Here is a 15,351-nt window from a genome sequence, read left to right on the forward strand (position 1 = left end):
TATAGGGCTATGAGCCTTTGAACATTTGCTGAATGACAACTTCACACATCGATGCAGTGTAGAAACTTCACTGACGCCCTAGACATCCAACAGGGTGATCGACGGCACCTTGGGCGATAGTGAATGTTAGAAGACCTCGGTTTGCCTATTATTGGCGCGGTGCGTTAATAATTACTGCCTTTCAACAGCGGTCTCCCATAAGAACTCTTTCATAAACAGCATGAAGACCCTAGCATCGAAAAGTAAGGGGAACATTTTGAGCAGACTTTTATTCACACAAGAGATATATATTTTTAAACTTGTCATCCCAAAACTGTGATTAAGAAAATTGGGATATCGCGCAGAGCGCTTACAGCAGTCGTTGCTATTGGCTTTTTTTTGCAAGCCAGGAGCAATTTTCGGAACATTTAAGTTCATGAAGTTCTAAAGGCTGCCACGTAACAGGAAAGATGCCCAATCCCAGAAAATGTCGAAAATGTTTTCTCCTTGCCTACGTCATGTGAGTTCTTTTAGAACTTTTTTAGGGTTCAGAACACAATAAAATCGTTAAATCTGACATAGTTACCACCTCTCTGCACAATGTGACCACCTTATGTGTAGAGCCCCCAATTTCACTGACACATCAGAGTTTATTCTGTGCATATAGTTTCCCAAATAATGTTTTTGCCATTATCACAATGCCTCCTAGCAGGCTAGCTACGCCTAAGACAAACTAAAATAGTTCCACTAAGCAGCCTGGCTGCTCCTCCCAAGTAATGGGAAGTGACGCACTTCGAAGGGATGGTTGAAATTGCATGAAAGTCGGTGAAATTATATCAGTCAAGACGTGAAATTAAAAATTTGTTGACTGTATTGCTACTTATTCCGCATAGGCGTGCGGCGTGCTACTGAGTCCAGTATTTGATGTCTTAAGTTTTATCCCTGTCCACACACTGCAGGTACAGGTGCAGGTGCAGGTGCATGGTGAAGGGCTATCAGCACTGGGATCTAAAAGACGCCACAGAAGCACCTCCTAATCTGACACGTTCAGTCTATGCGGGAAAATATGTTCGATCTAGACATGTAAGAGGGAGAACGTCCGGAGAACCCATACGTCACAAGATTCAGGATTAAGAGAACTCGATGACACTGTCCTAAAATACTTTCGCTATGGCCACCCGAATTCACAACTTTACGGCTATGCTTTACAAAATAACTTTATTCAGTAATTTAGAGGAAGTTGTGATGGCCATCTATTAAACAATAGTCATTTAATGCTTCAAACAGCGAGAAATATACCCAAGGGAGTACTGAACAGCCATTTGGTGGCTGCGGTCAATTTAGAGATTGATGTTGGCCTTTCTTTTGGTCTTGGCTCCCTTCTAGGCAAAAGGTTCTTAACTTCTGCAGCATCGCCTCGAGTTGATCATCCATCAGTTCGTGTTCCGCTCGTTGCGAGATACCGCCAACGAGATCTAAAGATTTCTCTCCGGCAAACTGCGGAGAAATTCTGCCCAAGCTTTTTGTATATTCGGAATTTTGTTGACGTGTAGCAGTAATATACACAACGCATGAAAACAGCGCACTACCGCAGCAAAGCGGGTACGTAAGGGTCAAAATTAGTGTAGAAATGTTGATCTCAAGGACTTCATAATGAAGTCTAAGGATAAGGTAAATGGATAGTAAGAGAAGCCCTGAAGAAAGAAGATTTACAACAAAGCCGATTTGAAAGAACGGGATAACGCGAGCGCTGATCTCTCTGTCGCTCACTCCACGGCCGCTCGATGGAATCATGGTCGTGTTTCTATCGAGCGGCCGTGCTCACTCTCTCTCAGCCCTCGGCATGGAAATTTTGAAATTACGTACTTGGTGATAAAACTGGTAGAAATGAAGAATTGACCAGTGGTACTATCAATGATGGTCTGTTAAAGTGACCTCGGTACTGTACTCCGAACGTCTTTCTGGATTGATTGATTGATTGATTGATTGATTGATTGATTGATTGATTGATTGATTGATTGATTGATTGATTGATTGGTTGATTGATTGATTTATTGATTGATTGATTGGTTTAACGTGCCGACGCAACGCAGGCGATGAGGCGCGCCATAGTGGAGGGCTCCGGATTAATTTTGACCACCTGGGAATCTTTAACGTGCGCCATAAACTCGTGCACACCTGCGTTTTTGCTTTTAGCCTCCATCAGAAAAGCGGCCGCCGCGGCCCGGATCAACCCCGCGACTTCGCGCATGGAGTGAATGACTGAAAAAATTTTAACGAAGCCGTGGGGAAATACCTATTTGTTTTGTTTAAAGGAACTAGCCTGTAGGGGCTCACCCAACTCCATTTTAGCCCTGAAGGACACTTTTGTTAAACAAAACGGAAAAAATAAAAAAAAATTGAATTTAACACTTCATTCCACACCAGTGATGTAGTGTGGGTAACACTAAATCACCAGATTTTTAACTGCAGGTTAGCATTGAAGCAAAACTGAAGCGGTAGCTATGGTTGGCGGTCGCCCTACCCAACGAAGGCGTCCGCCCAACGGCAGATGGCCTAAGAATCAGGCAAGACAATGCCTGGTGAGTCACAACTGCTCCATATCTTTGCTTTTGTATCTAGCCCATTTGTAAATTTGCACTAAAACTGGCGTCCTTGGAATACCGGCTAAGCATGCTTTTTAATAGTCCAAACTTGTATTTTCTCTTCGTGGATCATTGGGGGTCCGCGGCCGGCAAGCTTGGACGGAACACGATTTTGAAGATGTTCCGCCATTCCGTTGTAAATATTATATTCGGCAATTGATATATGAAGAACGAAGTTAATATATGAGGAACATATGAGGAAGGTACGGAAGACTTCAAGTACCTGTGCACTTTTCAGTGTAAGTTAATATGGTGCAATATTTTGAGTTCATTCGCTACTCGTGTAAAAGCAACTTGCTTTAAAGTGATTGCTTGAGCTGATTTATATGAGGTTTGCAGTACTCATATGTTTGTTTTGTAAATTCTGTTGAAACGCTGGAAAATCGAGCTAGCATTTGCGAGATAAACGTTTCATTATTTAAGTACTTCTGAAAGTGTCTAAACCCTTCGCTGTATTGTCACTCGATGTGATGTCGTTCGACATACCGGCTTTGATGAAATGGCAAAGGGGGAACGGAATTGGATTAAAAGGTATTAGATGAAATGGCCCTCGATGATACGGCATTAGATGAAGTGGCGTTCAATGAAATGCCCAGTGCCACGTCACGACCCGAGCCGACCTACAGTCTATGAAGCCGGTCAAGAGCGTGCGATGCCGCCACATCGAAAAAGGCCCAAGTATTACCCCTGAACTGGCGAACGTAAAAGATGACAGCTGACTTGGTTGGTTAGTGGATTGCACTAATAATCTCTCACGTGTGTCGTTGGCTGCAATATATACAGGTGTCCCAGCTATCACGCATCAACATTTAGAAAAAAGAGGAATGGGGTTACTCGAAGAAAACCTAGTGCGTAATGTTTCCAGTACAGTATGGTAGAGGCCAGAAATTTTTTCGTTGATGGAATTTAATAAAATAATGGTAATTATCTAACTCGAGAAGTACTGCCCTAATCATTAAAATGTCCATGAGGGACTTGCAGGTACCCACGAGAGGCGTCTCACCGCCGTATTTTCAGCGACTAACTAATTGCGTACTCATTTAATCTGACAGATAAAGAAACCTCGCGAAATAATAAAAATACCACGTGTCGGCGCTCACACCCGCTTCATGAACAAGCACCCTAAAATAAGCTGATTTTTGCCTGTCACACGCCCGAAGAGACAGCACATCACCTTGACAGTGGCATGAATGGAAGCAGCAGCAACAGCAAGTTTCGCGGGGCGCGTGTAGCCGATATGGTAGAAACTCGGTCGCACTTTCTTCTTTCTTTTCTTTATTTCATTCTGGCTAACTTTGAAGCAGCCGCGGGAACGTCTTCGCGTGGTATTTTTCATATTTCGCGGCATATTCATTGCTGAAAATGCCGCAGTTGGATGCCTCTTGTCGGCTCCCAAAAACGCCTCATTGACACTTGATAATTAGGATATTATCTCTGGAGTTGCATAATTTGTTACAATTAATTATTGAAATCTTATTAACGAATAAATTAGTGTCCGCTACTCCACTGTACTGGAAACATTATGCACCAGGCTTTCTTAGAATAGCGCAGTTTCTCTTTTCTGAAAACTTGGTGTATGGTAGCTGGGATACCCTGTATGCACGTTGATACATTACCTTGAACATCACGTTCTGGAATGCCGTTCATGGGACAAGTTTCATCGGACGCCCTTTCATTCAACTGCGGACGAATGTTTCAGGGAATGTATTTTTATTTTTATTTATGCCGTAAAATAAATGCGTATATGTTTCATATTAATCACTTATTATGACATTGGGGTACAAATTCTTGTAATTCTACAAACGTCAAAGGAGGCAGAGGTGGGGAGGGGCATTCCAGAAACACCCTGCTTGTGCATGCTGTGGAATATCGGCGTTCTTCGCAGTTCGTTTATGTCTTAAAGTTTGGGATATGATCAATACTGGTCATTTGGAACTAAAGGGGGCGAGTTTGTTCTTCCCGCTTGGGATCAAAATCCCTAATGGGAAGCAGTAGGAGGAACTGCTGGCAAGCGGCCGCTGCGGAGACCCCATTAGTCTGATTCAGGGGACACGGAAAGCAGCAGAGGCTGATGGAGCCCTGCAACAAGGGTTCCGCCCCTGGTGAGCCCCGTCGGGAGCTGTATCACAGGGCACAAGACCCCGGTGGTTTCCCGTGCAACTATGCAAAATACAGCTATAATAAACGTAATTCCAGTCCAGTTCAGTAGAGTCCTTTAAGAATAAAATTTGCACATCACGTTGGGATGGGGGAGGCTTCGGTGCTTGTTCTACATGCGCCTCCCGCGTGTGGCAAAATGCAGTATTGGCAAAATGCAGAGTGGTAAACACTTCTTCGCCTACGTATTCGGGCAACTGTGTCGTGATGGACCAAATCGCCTGCGTATTTAAGTTAAAGCCGATTTCCACTCAAGGTCTGTCACCTGTTCAAGGACAACAACCAGAATTTTGCTGCAGAAATGTTTGCCGCGCGGAAGCCAAAGGTAAGCGATTTGCTCAAAGGTCGCTTGTGATTCGCCAGCGCTTGTGCCGCCGGCCGGACCTTTCTAGCACGGCGCGGCTAGAGAGAAGGTCTCCCATGTACTAGCTGCTACGTTACCCTCGTATCTATCGGTGTAGGCATGAACCATCTCTTCAAACCTATATTTGCTTTTTGCACTCAATTAAACATCAGAGCGTACTTGTGGCGACATCTGTGGGCGCAGGCAACTGCAGCGTCGGCCTCTTGCACGCCGTGTCGACTTTGTTCGCAAAGTGATGCAAAGTGGTCGAGGGCACGTAGAGAGCAACCACATAATGTGTGTGCGATTAATGATACATCTGTTGACACCACTGCCGAGAATCGGGTTGAAACGCGGCAGACGGTGCACGCTGGTGTTTTTTTTTGTTATGCTGCGAGATCAGGGAGCAAAGCGGATGCGCAGGCACAGCGGGACCTGTCATGGCGGTTTTGAGTGTTGCCAGCGGAGAAATCGCCCGCTAAACTTTTTAGTGGATATCATTTATACGTTGATCTGTTCCGGGCAACCAACACTTTAGATGTAGACATATGAGAATGACATCCACCGAGAAAGTCCTAAGAATTCCACAGTCTGCAAAGTTCACCGTGAAGCAAACTCGAGGATACTTTCCTATATCCATCCCACCTTTCCCGCTCTTCCAGTCGCAAGGTGTCGTCTTTACTTTTGGCAACAGATATATTCGGTTATGTATCGAAATCCTGAAAGATAATCTGTTGAGCTAGGGTCATTTAATGCTCTAAATGGTGTGGTATTATCCTCATAAAGTTCTATACAGCCATCTATCGCACGTTGTGACATAAAAAAATGTATCTTCGCATTCCTGTCAGCTGCGACTTTCTTCCTACGAGGGCATTCCTAACATCGCCTCAAACTTACCTTCTTTAATCTCGTGTTCAATCTTGTAGCAAACACTCCAAATGGGGTGTAGGAATGCTTCGGTGCTAGAATGCGGACGTTCCCGCCCACTCTTTTTGAAAAGTTTTGTAGTTCAGTTTACCGATAATTAGAATGTCAAAAACCGTGCTAACCGAAACCCTGATGTAGCAATACAAGAGGACAAAGGTTACTGTGGAAATGTTGAAGTGGCATAGATACTAACAAGGAAGAAGCATGAGGAAAACACATATTCAACGATGGGATGAGTAAAGGGTATAATGAAATTACAAACATTAAAAGAGTGAAAGAACATGTACAAGTGAGAGGAATGATGATAATAAGCAGTCGGGGTTGTGGCACGCAGAAGTGCCACTGTACATAAGGACTCCGCTGAAACAGCGCCATAGTTTGCAAGTGTTTTTGAGCTGAATGAGTGAAACTCATTTAATCAGCTACAAAATTCACTCGGCAGGAAGCTTGCCCCACTGCTTTAGACGTTTTTTTTTTTGTTTTGTAATGGTCAGCGTGTTTGTGACAGTTAATATAACCGCGGTGTCTCCCTGTAGCCTACTCGTTAGACCGTATTATTGTCCAATAATTTTGAGACTGCTACGGGGCCGTATAAAAATGCCATGAATATGAAATTGAGCTGATTTATGTTTAGTTAGCAGTAGCTAGGTGTGGTACATCTTGAGAGGTAAATGTTGGCTCTTTAGTAGCAATGGCGGAAAATGGGCTCATTATTTTACATGGCGACAGCGCTTAAAAGCAGCCTCAAGTGAGTTTTAACTATGTTCGTGTCTCTATTCCGTAAACCAGTTGAAACGAGCATACTTTTCCTCAGTTATCCGGGCGCTTAAGACATGTTATATTTATGAATGGTAGCTCCATCCTTTTACTTTGGAGTTGCACTCTTGCACTGCGTGTTGCCATTCTGTAATCGGTGCTTTTATTTTTAACTAGCACTTGAAAGTTCTCTACAATACCTGGATTGTCACTTCTCGGATTGTCACTTTCGTGTGTACTGATACCGTTGGTGGTTTCACGTGCCGACATCCTCTTCTGCAGTTTGCGGAATGTGTCCATTACCCGAGGCTACTTTTCTCCTCAACTCAAACCAGTGTATCTTCTCACCTGTTGCGAGTGACTATTCCAAAGTTTCTTCCTAACCTTTCGCCCACTTCTCACCGTTTTGTGAGAAAGTCTCCAGTCACAATCGTGCACCGTTCTGTTCTTTAGTTCATTGCTGATTCCACATCCTCACAGTAACTGCATGCGTAGTGTCTTGCAGCTGCATTCTGGTGCATGGGCTTGCAGTATATTTCGCCTGTATCTCTTGTTCAGCTTTATCACAACGGCTGCGGCTATTTCGTTTCTTCTGAGGAATCCTCCCCGTTCCCTGCTAATCATCTGTGGATGAAGAGTAGTGTAGAAGTGAAATGATACCATCAATGCCGACCACGCACACGTTTGTTGTTGTTTGGCCCCAGTAGTTTGGATTTATAGCTACCAGATTACTCTTCAGCGTAGTGGTAGCAGTGCGTTTCCAATGCGGCCCTGCCATGGTCGCGATTTTAAAATGCAACTTATAAATGCAACCGAAATACGAAAATTAGAAAATAGTAATTTTATAACTGCTCGACCATGCGCAGTTCAGGAAACTTGCATAAACTTTTGTGGCGACACCGCGAAATCAGTAAGGTCCTTGTGGCCCTGCCATATGACTACCGTTGCCGCATATACGTGATGCTTAGGAATACGTCGTAGCATTGAAAACAAAAGAATGTTTTTTTAACAAAAATACTGCATGTGCATAGCTGTAGCTCACTGATGAATACATGCACGGGCCCCTATAAACTGGAGATTTCTTATTCTAACGGCATTCTCTGTCTGGAAATGATGGTGACATGGGCGGATCGGCGAAAATTACGTACCGATCAGAAATGTGGCCCATGGTGATTCCCCCTGCGAGGAACCCGAAAAAAGCGATGCTGGTTATGACAGACCGCTTCCAGTCGTTGCCACACACCAAGTTCCACTGCGGAAATGAAGTAAAAAAACAGTTCACAGGCATATTTTGCAATAAAAAGCAGTGAATAGGGGCCAACGGAACTGCGACAAGAAAAAGGATGCGCCAGAAAAAGTGGGTTAGACTGACCGGAAAGTATTACGTGAAGACAATCCATCTGAGCAGACATAGGCATGCACAGGGCCCCACCTGTTGGGGCGAGGGGGGGGGGCAATTCTTACCAGAGCAACTCCCCCCCCCTCAAATCCAAACACTATGGGGGAGGGCGGATTGGTAGTATTGAGCAGAGGGCGATTACATAAAATCCAGGACATAGCAGTTGCGCGCATTCTTTTAAAAATATATATAGGCCGCAAAATGCAATGTCTGTACAAAGTTCGAGTGGAATCTCGCCAGCTTGTCTGCCCCCTCCCCCACGTCCAGTAAGTAACGTTTTCAAAGAGGATCCTTATTGTTGCAGCCCTCTGTATTGTGCAATTCACGTTCCGTGCGTTCGTCCTTAGGCAAACGTTCATCTTTGCTCTCCGCACATTCGACCTGGGACAATCTGCGGAACAAAAAGTCAGCGTTGTGAGCGATCAGAGCGTAATTTTACCAGTTAAAGTGATCATTTTCGTGTGCTGCAATGTTCGCGAATTTTCGTCATATCTCAAAATTCGCGGAAATTTGGTTGGGGCGAAAAGAGCTACAGAATATCGTTGAAACGTCACGTTTCCATGAAATACTAAGCCTAGGAACTTATATTCAGACCTTAAAGAAGGTATATTTCATTTCATTTAAAATGATTGGACAATTTGCGTCGTTCCACAGCCGTTTCGGGTGGGGGGGGGGCATGGCCCACTTGCCTCCCCCTTATCCGTGTGCAGGCCTATAAATGTGGATTATGAACCTGAAGAATAAAAAAGAATATGAGCATTCGGGACTCTAACATTCGTCATACCATGCATTACTTCTGTTTCACGCTGTTTTATTAGTCACTCTCGTGTTGGCGGCGGCTAGCTCTCAGCTTAGCTGAGAACCTACACCAATGAGTAGATTCGCCGTGTATAGATAAGGTGTATGGAAAGAATGAACCCCTTTTTAACTAGACAGTCTGTTAAAAATAGAGAGCCCTTTCTTTCGTGGGGTGTCGCAGAGTGCGCGCGAGTGGAAATAAATGCGTCCAAACGACAACCGTTTTGCCGTTTATAGTAGTAAAGACAATTTATTCTCATTTTAACCCACCTTAACAAATAAGGACACAACAAGAGGAGCTGCTTGGAGAAGCTCGTTCGTTCAATGCCGTAGAATATTTTCGTTTGCAGCCGAGGCATTTATTTCTAGTCTGCCCCCAATAAGGCCATCAGTACGCTATCTCTTTCCATCTCGCTTCCTCGACTGCACGTATGGAAAGCGAAAGCTACAGGCCGTTCCAGCCTTCCGAGCCATTCAGCTTGATCATTTCGGAAGCAACACAGCGGCATGGGCAAAGTAAGAAGGGCGTGATTAGGCGCAGTGTTTTAAACGTTCCTCGTTACTTCCCAATTTCAAAACAAGTTCCCGTGAGAAGTTCCTTTCATATGAAAGGAACGCGTTCCAGTTACACATCGAACATTGGAACGTGGCGCTACATTAACGTTACATTTGAGTGTCTGGGGCGATAGAACGACAGCGGGCACATTCGGCCTGCAGCTCTGAGGGATGGTTGCTGTTGCGCATGAGGCCTAGCCCTCGCCTAGTTTGGGCGACAGCTGCAGTATTTCAAGAATCCTAGGATGGCAACTTGACGCCTTGTTTTTACACGTGGTGAGTGCAACGCTGGCGACCCAGGAGTCCATTGACAGACAGCAGAGCAGTCTCATACGGGACCTTCGGCTGGCTGGGCTGCCTGTAGAGAACCCGTGTGCGATGAATGCGGTGCAGTCCACCTGCACGAGGTGCTCTTCCGACCTGGCGTCTTCTACGAGTGCGGATGGCGCATCCGGATGGCGCATAAGGTGAAGCATAAGCATCGTCCAAGTTTTTGTGTTCATGGTATTAAGAATCAAAGGGTCGCCGAAGCACCTGTCTCGGCGTCTGCAGGTGCCGTAGCGACAAGGCTGAGCGCACCCGGTGCAGTCTGGCGCCAGGCTGCGGCAGACTGGGTGGTTATTCTTCTGCCATGGACCTTCGAGGATGTACATTTCATGGACGGGTGGGCAAATTGGGCAGCTTATAGGAAAAGAAACACAGTAGCAGCCTGTGTCATCTTGTACTAGCTTCAGTGCCCTAAAGCCACGGCATAACAAAGCCTTCGTCAAATGCAAGTGATTGAACGTTTACATAAGGAACGCCGTTCCCTCTGCCGTTCCTCCGTAAACATAACCAGTTATACTTTCAGTTCCACCGACCTTTGACGGAACAGTTCCTCCGTTCTTGCCAAAAGAACTAGTTCTAGGAATGCTGTTCCGTACAACACTGATAAGGCGGGAGTGATATTTCACCGCGCTCCGCACTAAGATTTGAAGTGTCAGAAGGAGAACATTCATGGTCCCGTTCATCAAAAGGCACAGCTTACTTTCATCGTGCTGCTAATTCCCGGGAGGAGAGAAATAATGCCTTCTGACTTCAAACGGGAGTTGTATACCTGGTGTTAACGTGAGGATTGCCATAATTAAGGGCCGCAGTGGTGATCCTTTTAGTAATGTATCACGGCGTCTTATCCCGCTCCTCACGACCCAAACCCCGGCATTCTAAAAAACAATCTTAATTTGTGCCATACGGTTTCCTTTCGTAAGGCTCAGAAAGGGACCAGACGAAGAAAAAAATTGGTGGATCCTACGCATATGCGGGAATCGATGTAAAGCCAAGCTTTCAACTAAATTTACGTCGTCATTAGTGGCAGTGCTCCGAACTATACTATGAAGTTCAAGTAGCCCGTTTGGAAGTGATTGCAAGGGCGTCATGTCAGAACTTGGTTGAGGCGAAAGGGCCAGTGACATTTTTGTTCGGTTGTCATTTACGGGCGTAGACGAGAGAGAGAGAGAGAGAGGGAGAGAGAAACACTTCACTGATATCGGGCCCTGTTAGGCGGCACGGGTGGTCACCGGCCGCAGCTGCGCAGCGACTTTGGCTGCTATGTCCGTCAGGGCTTGCTGCTTCGTCGTCAGGTCAAAGCAGCCAGAGCCGCCTCCCATAGCTCCGGAGTGGTTATTGGGGGGTCATCGGGGCAGGCCAAGATGTGGTTCTGTACTGTGACCTTCGCGCCGCATGATGTGCAGTTGGGAGAGGAGAATAGTGAGGGGTGAATACGGTGACGGAGAGCTCTGTTAGGTAACGATTCTGTTTGTAGGAGTCTCCAGAGCCATTCTTCCGTAGCGTGGATGGAAGGGTGGGCGGGAGGGCATCGGAGGTGAGAGAGGCGGTAATACGTGGTGATCTCGTAGTAGCCAAAGAGGCTGTCGTGAGCTGACCTGGCTCCGTGAGAAGCACTGGGGTTGGGATATGCGGAGGTGAGCGCTCGGGCCGTTGCATGCGCCGCCTTATTGCCTCCAAGCCTAGTGTGGGCAGGAGTCCAGATCAGTTCTACTTGGGTGGTGGTTGGATTTTATTTACACAATACTGCAGACCAAGTAAATGGTCTGCAGCATAAGCAGTTTTAGTGCCTGGGATGAGATGGCACCCGCAGCAATATTTCGAATGGCTGTTTTCGATCCGGATAATATGAATTCAGGGGTTGGTCCGTGAGACAGCGCTACTGCGATTTCCGCCTCTTCCGCCGTTGCAGGCTCCCGGGTACGAATTGTGAGTGAGTTGATTGGGGTAGTGTTGGGGGCATAAAAAATTACAAGTGCGAAAGTGTTCTTGGGGTGGTACTTGGCGGCATCTACGTAGATCGTGGGAGGGTGTATGGGGTAGCTTTCTACTAACGCTTTGGCTCGTTGTTCTCTGCTGCGGTGGTGAATATAATATTGTGGGGTAGGGGACGTACTTGGAGGCAGGCGTGTGTGTCAGTAGGTATGGGGAGTTTTGGGTCCGTAATAATAGGCGCATTGAACTGTAGGCGTTGAAGGAGGTGTCCCCTACCCCACAATATATATTCACCACCGCAGCAGAGAACAACGAGCCAAAGCGTTAGTAGAAAGCTACCCCATACACCCTCCCACGATCTACGTAGATGCCGCCAAGTACTTTGGCTCGTTGTTCTCTGCTGCGGTGGTGAATATATATTGTGGGGTAGGGGACGTACTTGGAGGCAGGCGTGTGTGTCAGTAGGTATGGGGAGTTTTGGGTCCGTAATAATAGGCGCATTGAACTGTAGGCGTTGAAGGAGGTGTTTGGCGGGGGTAGTTTTGGCTTGGCGGTGTAGTTGGCTCATGCGGTGCGCCTCTATAATTTCTTGGGCCGTGTCGTACACCCCTGTTCCTTCTAGTCTCGCAGTTGAGGTACCGGGTGGGAGTTGTAGAGAATCTTTGTATATTTTGCGGATAAGGCAATCGATTTTATTCAGTTCTGAATTAGAGAGGAAGAGGTAGGGGACAGGAGAAGTGATTCGGCTTACAACGAATGCTTGAATGCCTTTTTGCTTCCTTAAAGGGGCCATGCAGACAAAATACAAGTTTGTTTTATTCGAAAGATTTTCTGTTTTATAGCGCCCCCTGCGCATGTACGGAAGCAAATGGCCTTTTATTCACAGAGAAATTAATTCATTTAAGCTAACATTTTGATTCCCCCTTCGAATCGCGTGTTTTCGCGACGTCCGCAATGACATCACAAGAACCGCTCTGCAGCCGATTGCGAAACCTTGTTTACCGTTAGGCAAGCTACATGGCGCCACCATACCGCTAAAGGCCATTTCCTGCTTTGCTTTGTTTTTGACCGTGTTTGTACCTGGCTTGTTTTTGTTACGGTAGAAAATAATCGTTTTGTGAAACATGGTGTTCGCTCGGCAAGTATCGTCGCTTATGCCACCGTCGCTTACGCCAGTCGGCCAGTGTCGATTCTAGTGGTCAATCTAGAGACAAACCCAAAGCGTGGCAGTGCTGGGCAGCTAAAACAACCATAGTGACCGCAGTACCAACAGAAGTACGCATCGGTACTTCTACGTTTACGCCTACTTCGTAACTTCCTCTGTTTCCCTTTCCATTCGTACTGCTATAAAAAGAATGTGCCCTCAATTCAAGCGCAAACAACTCGTTGGACAGGCTTGTAAGCCCTGTCTAATTTGCGTTACCTTTGGGGGCCTCAGCCAATCGCAGAGCTGGCGCTTAACAAAGCATAGGTTGTGTTGCCGGAAATGAGCCAGTGGGTCGCACGGCCATTCCCTTTTTTGCTAATTATATAGCTTATTGAAGCGAAGTTTATGTTAAAAGTGATGTCAGTATGACTCTAATGAGGCAGTCTTTCGAATGAATTAAAGTTGTGTTTTGTCTCCATGGCCCCTTTAAGCCCATGTTTTTTGAAAGCATTGCGGCGAAGGAATCCGATGCTTTGGAACCATGTGACGAAAGGCGCTTGATGTACTCTGTGTTTGAACGATTACGGTTTATGACTACGCCGAGGATTTTGATTTGTGGGACAACTGGCACAGGCTTTGAATCTATGTATATTTGGATGTCGAGAGTTGTGCGGATTGGGCGTTTCGGAGGGAGGAGAAGTTCTGATTTAGATGGGGAGCATTGGAGGTCGGCTATAGTAGCTCCCTCCACCACGGCTGACGCTGCTGCTTGGAGAGCCTCCCCGTACTAGTGCATCACTGCCTCCCCTTGTCCAAAGTGTGCTGTTGTCTGCGTAGAGGTTCAATTGTAAGTTGGGAATGTAATCTAGAGCCTTTGGACCATGAAGGAGGGCTAAATTGAAAAGGAGAGGGGATAGCACGGCTAGGGCCTACGTTGGGTAGGTGAAGCTCACCTGACTCTAAGGTGCCTACTCGGGGGGTTGCGGTCCGTGAGGAAAGGTAAGGTTTGGCGGAATTGTACGTTTGTAAACCAGGGGAGATAGAGGGAAATGCCATAGAAGAGTGACTGATGTGAGAGCCAGAAGGCCTTCGTGAGAACTAGTGCTAAAATCGCTGCTGTGTCAGACTGGGGGGGGGGGGAAGAAATGATGTCGTGGTTGAGTTGGAGATAAACATCAGTCGTCGAGAGTCCGGCCCGGGAACCGAGCATGGTGGGTGGTAGGGCCTTGGTTTGGTTTATGTGTTAGGTGTGTCCGGCATGTATGATATGTTCTAGTACTTTTCCGATGCAGGTGGTGAGAGAAATCGGTCGGAGGTGATCTAAGCTCAACGGTTTTCCGTGCTTCGGAATGAGTGAAATGTTCGCATGTGTCCATGACGCTGCTAGTGTGCTTTCTTTCCAGTGTTTCTTGTTGAATTCTGTGTGTTGTAAACGAGTTGTCATCAAGGTTGCGTAACATTTTGTTAGGTACTCCGTCTCTCCCAGGAGCCGAACTGGTGATGACAGTGAGAAGAGTGGCTCGGACCTATTCTTCAGTTACATCCGAATCGAGGAGTGCGTTGGGTGTTCCTTGGTAGTTTGGCCGGGGCTTCCGGTCGCCATTAGGGATGTATTTTTCTTAAAGGGAGGAGAGGAGTTCTTGCGGGGTACTTGGGTAGGAGTGGACGAGTTGGGCCATGCGGTTGGTCTGCGCAGTTTTGGATTTATGAGGGTCGAGGAGGCGACACAGGAGGGACCAGGTGCGTTTCATGCTAAGGGTACCTCTGAGCTGGTAACAAATTTCTCCCCATCGGGCTGCGGCTAATTCTGCTGCGTATTTTTCCGTTTTGTGGCTTAGCTGTGCGATGTTTTTCTGAGGAGCTTATTATGTTTATTTGACTGCAATTTTCGGCGTAGGCTGCGTAGTGAACTCCACATATTTTTGAGGCAGGAGACTACAATTTCAGCCGGGATCTCATCGTCAAGCGGTTGATCTTGGGCTTTTTTTGTATTGAAGGAGTTCAGCTACCCATGTATCCATGGAGTGTACTGTAGATGGTTCAGTCGGTTGTTCGCGGCGAGTTGACCAGAAGGCGTGCCAGTATGTTCTGTATTGTTTGTGTTGTGCAACATAAGTTTGTTAAACGGGGATATTGAGCTGGGTGATGCAATGGTCACTTCCAAGAGTGTGGTCGTGTTGTGCCAGTGTACATTGGATATGCGATGGGTAAGAGTGAGATCTGGCGTTGTATCTCGTTGTATACTATTGCCAAGTCTGGTTGGTATGTCAGGAAGGGTTCCGAGTGTTCTCAAAGTAGGCTGCCTTGTGTCGATATTCTAGGATAACCCCACGCTGTATGTTCCGCATTACAATCGCCTACTATTATGAGTGGGTAACTTTGTGCC

General features: G+C 46.4%; 1 protein-coding gene across 3 annotated transcripts in view; it reads right to left on the bottom strand.

Annotated features, from left to right (window-relative positions):
• Positions 1 to 15,351, bottom strand: part of LOC144139792 (organic cation transporter protein-like) — an 87,652-nt gene that overhangs the window by 54,012 nt on the left and 18,289 nt on the right. For all 3 annotated transcript variants that reach the window (XM_077672059.1, XM_077672054.1, XM_077672051.1), the window contains one exon: positions 7,956 to 8,059. In XM_077672059.1, the coding sequence (XP_077528185.1) occupies positions 7,956 to 8,059 (104 nt within the window). The remainder of the gene's footprint in view (positions 1 to 7,955; positions 8,060 to 15,351) is intronic.

This window comes from Haemaphysalis longicornis, unplaced genomic scaffold (genome assembly GCF_048455015.1).
Source record: "Haemaphysalis longicornis isolate Haplotype H1 unplaced genomic scaffold, Haemaphysalis longicornis Haplotype H1 scaffold_1, whole genome shotgun sequence".
Taxonomy (NCBI): domain Eukaryota; kingdom Metazoa; phylum Arthropoda; class Arachnida; order Ixodida; family Ixodidae; genus Haemaphysalis; species Haemaphysalis longicornis.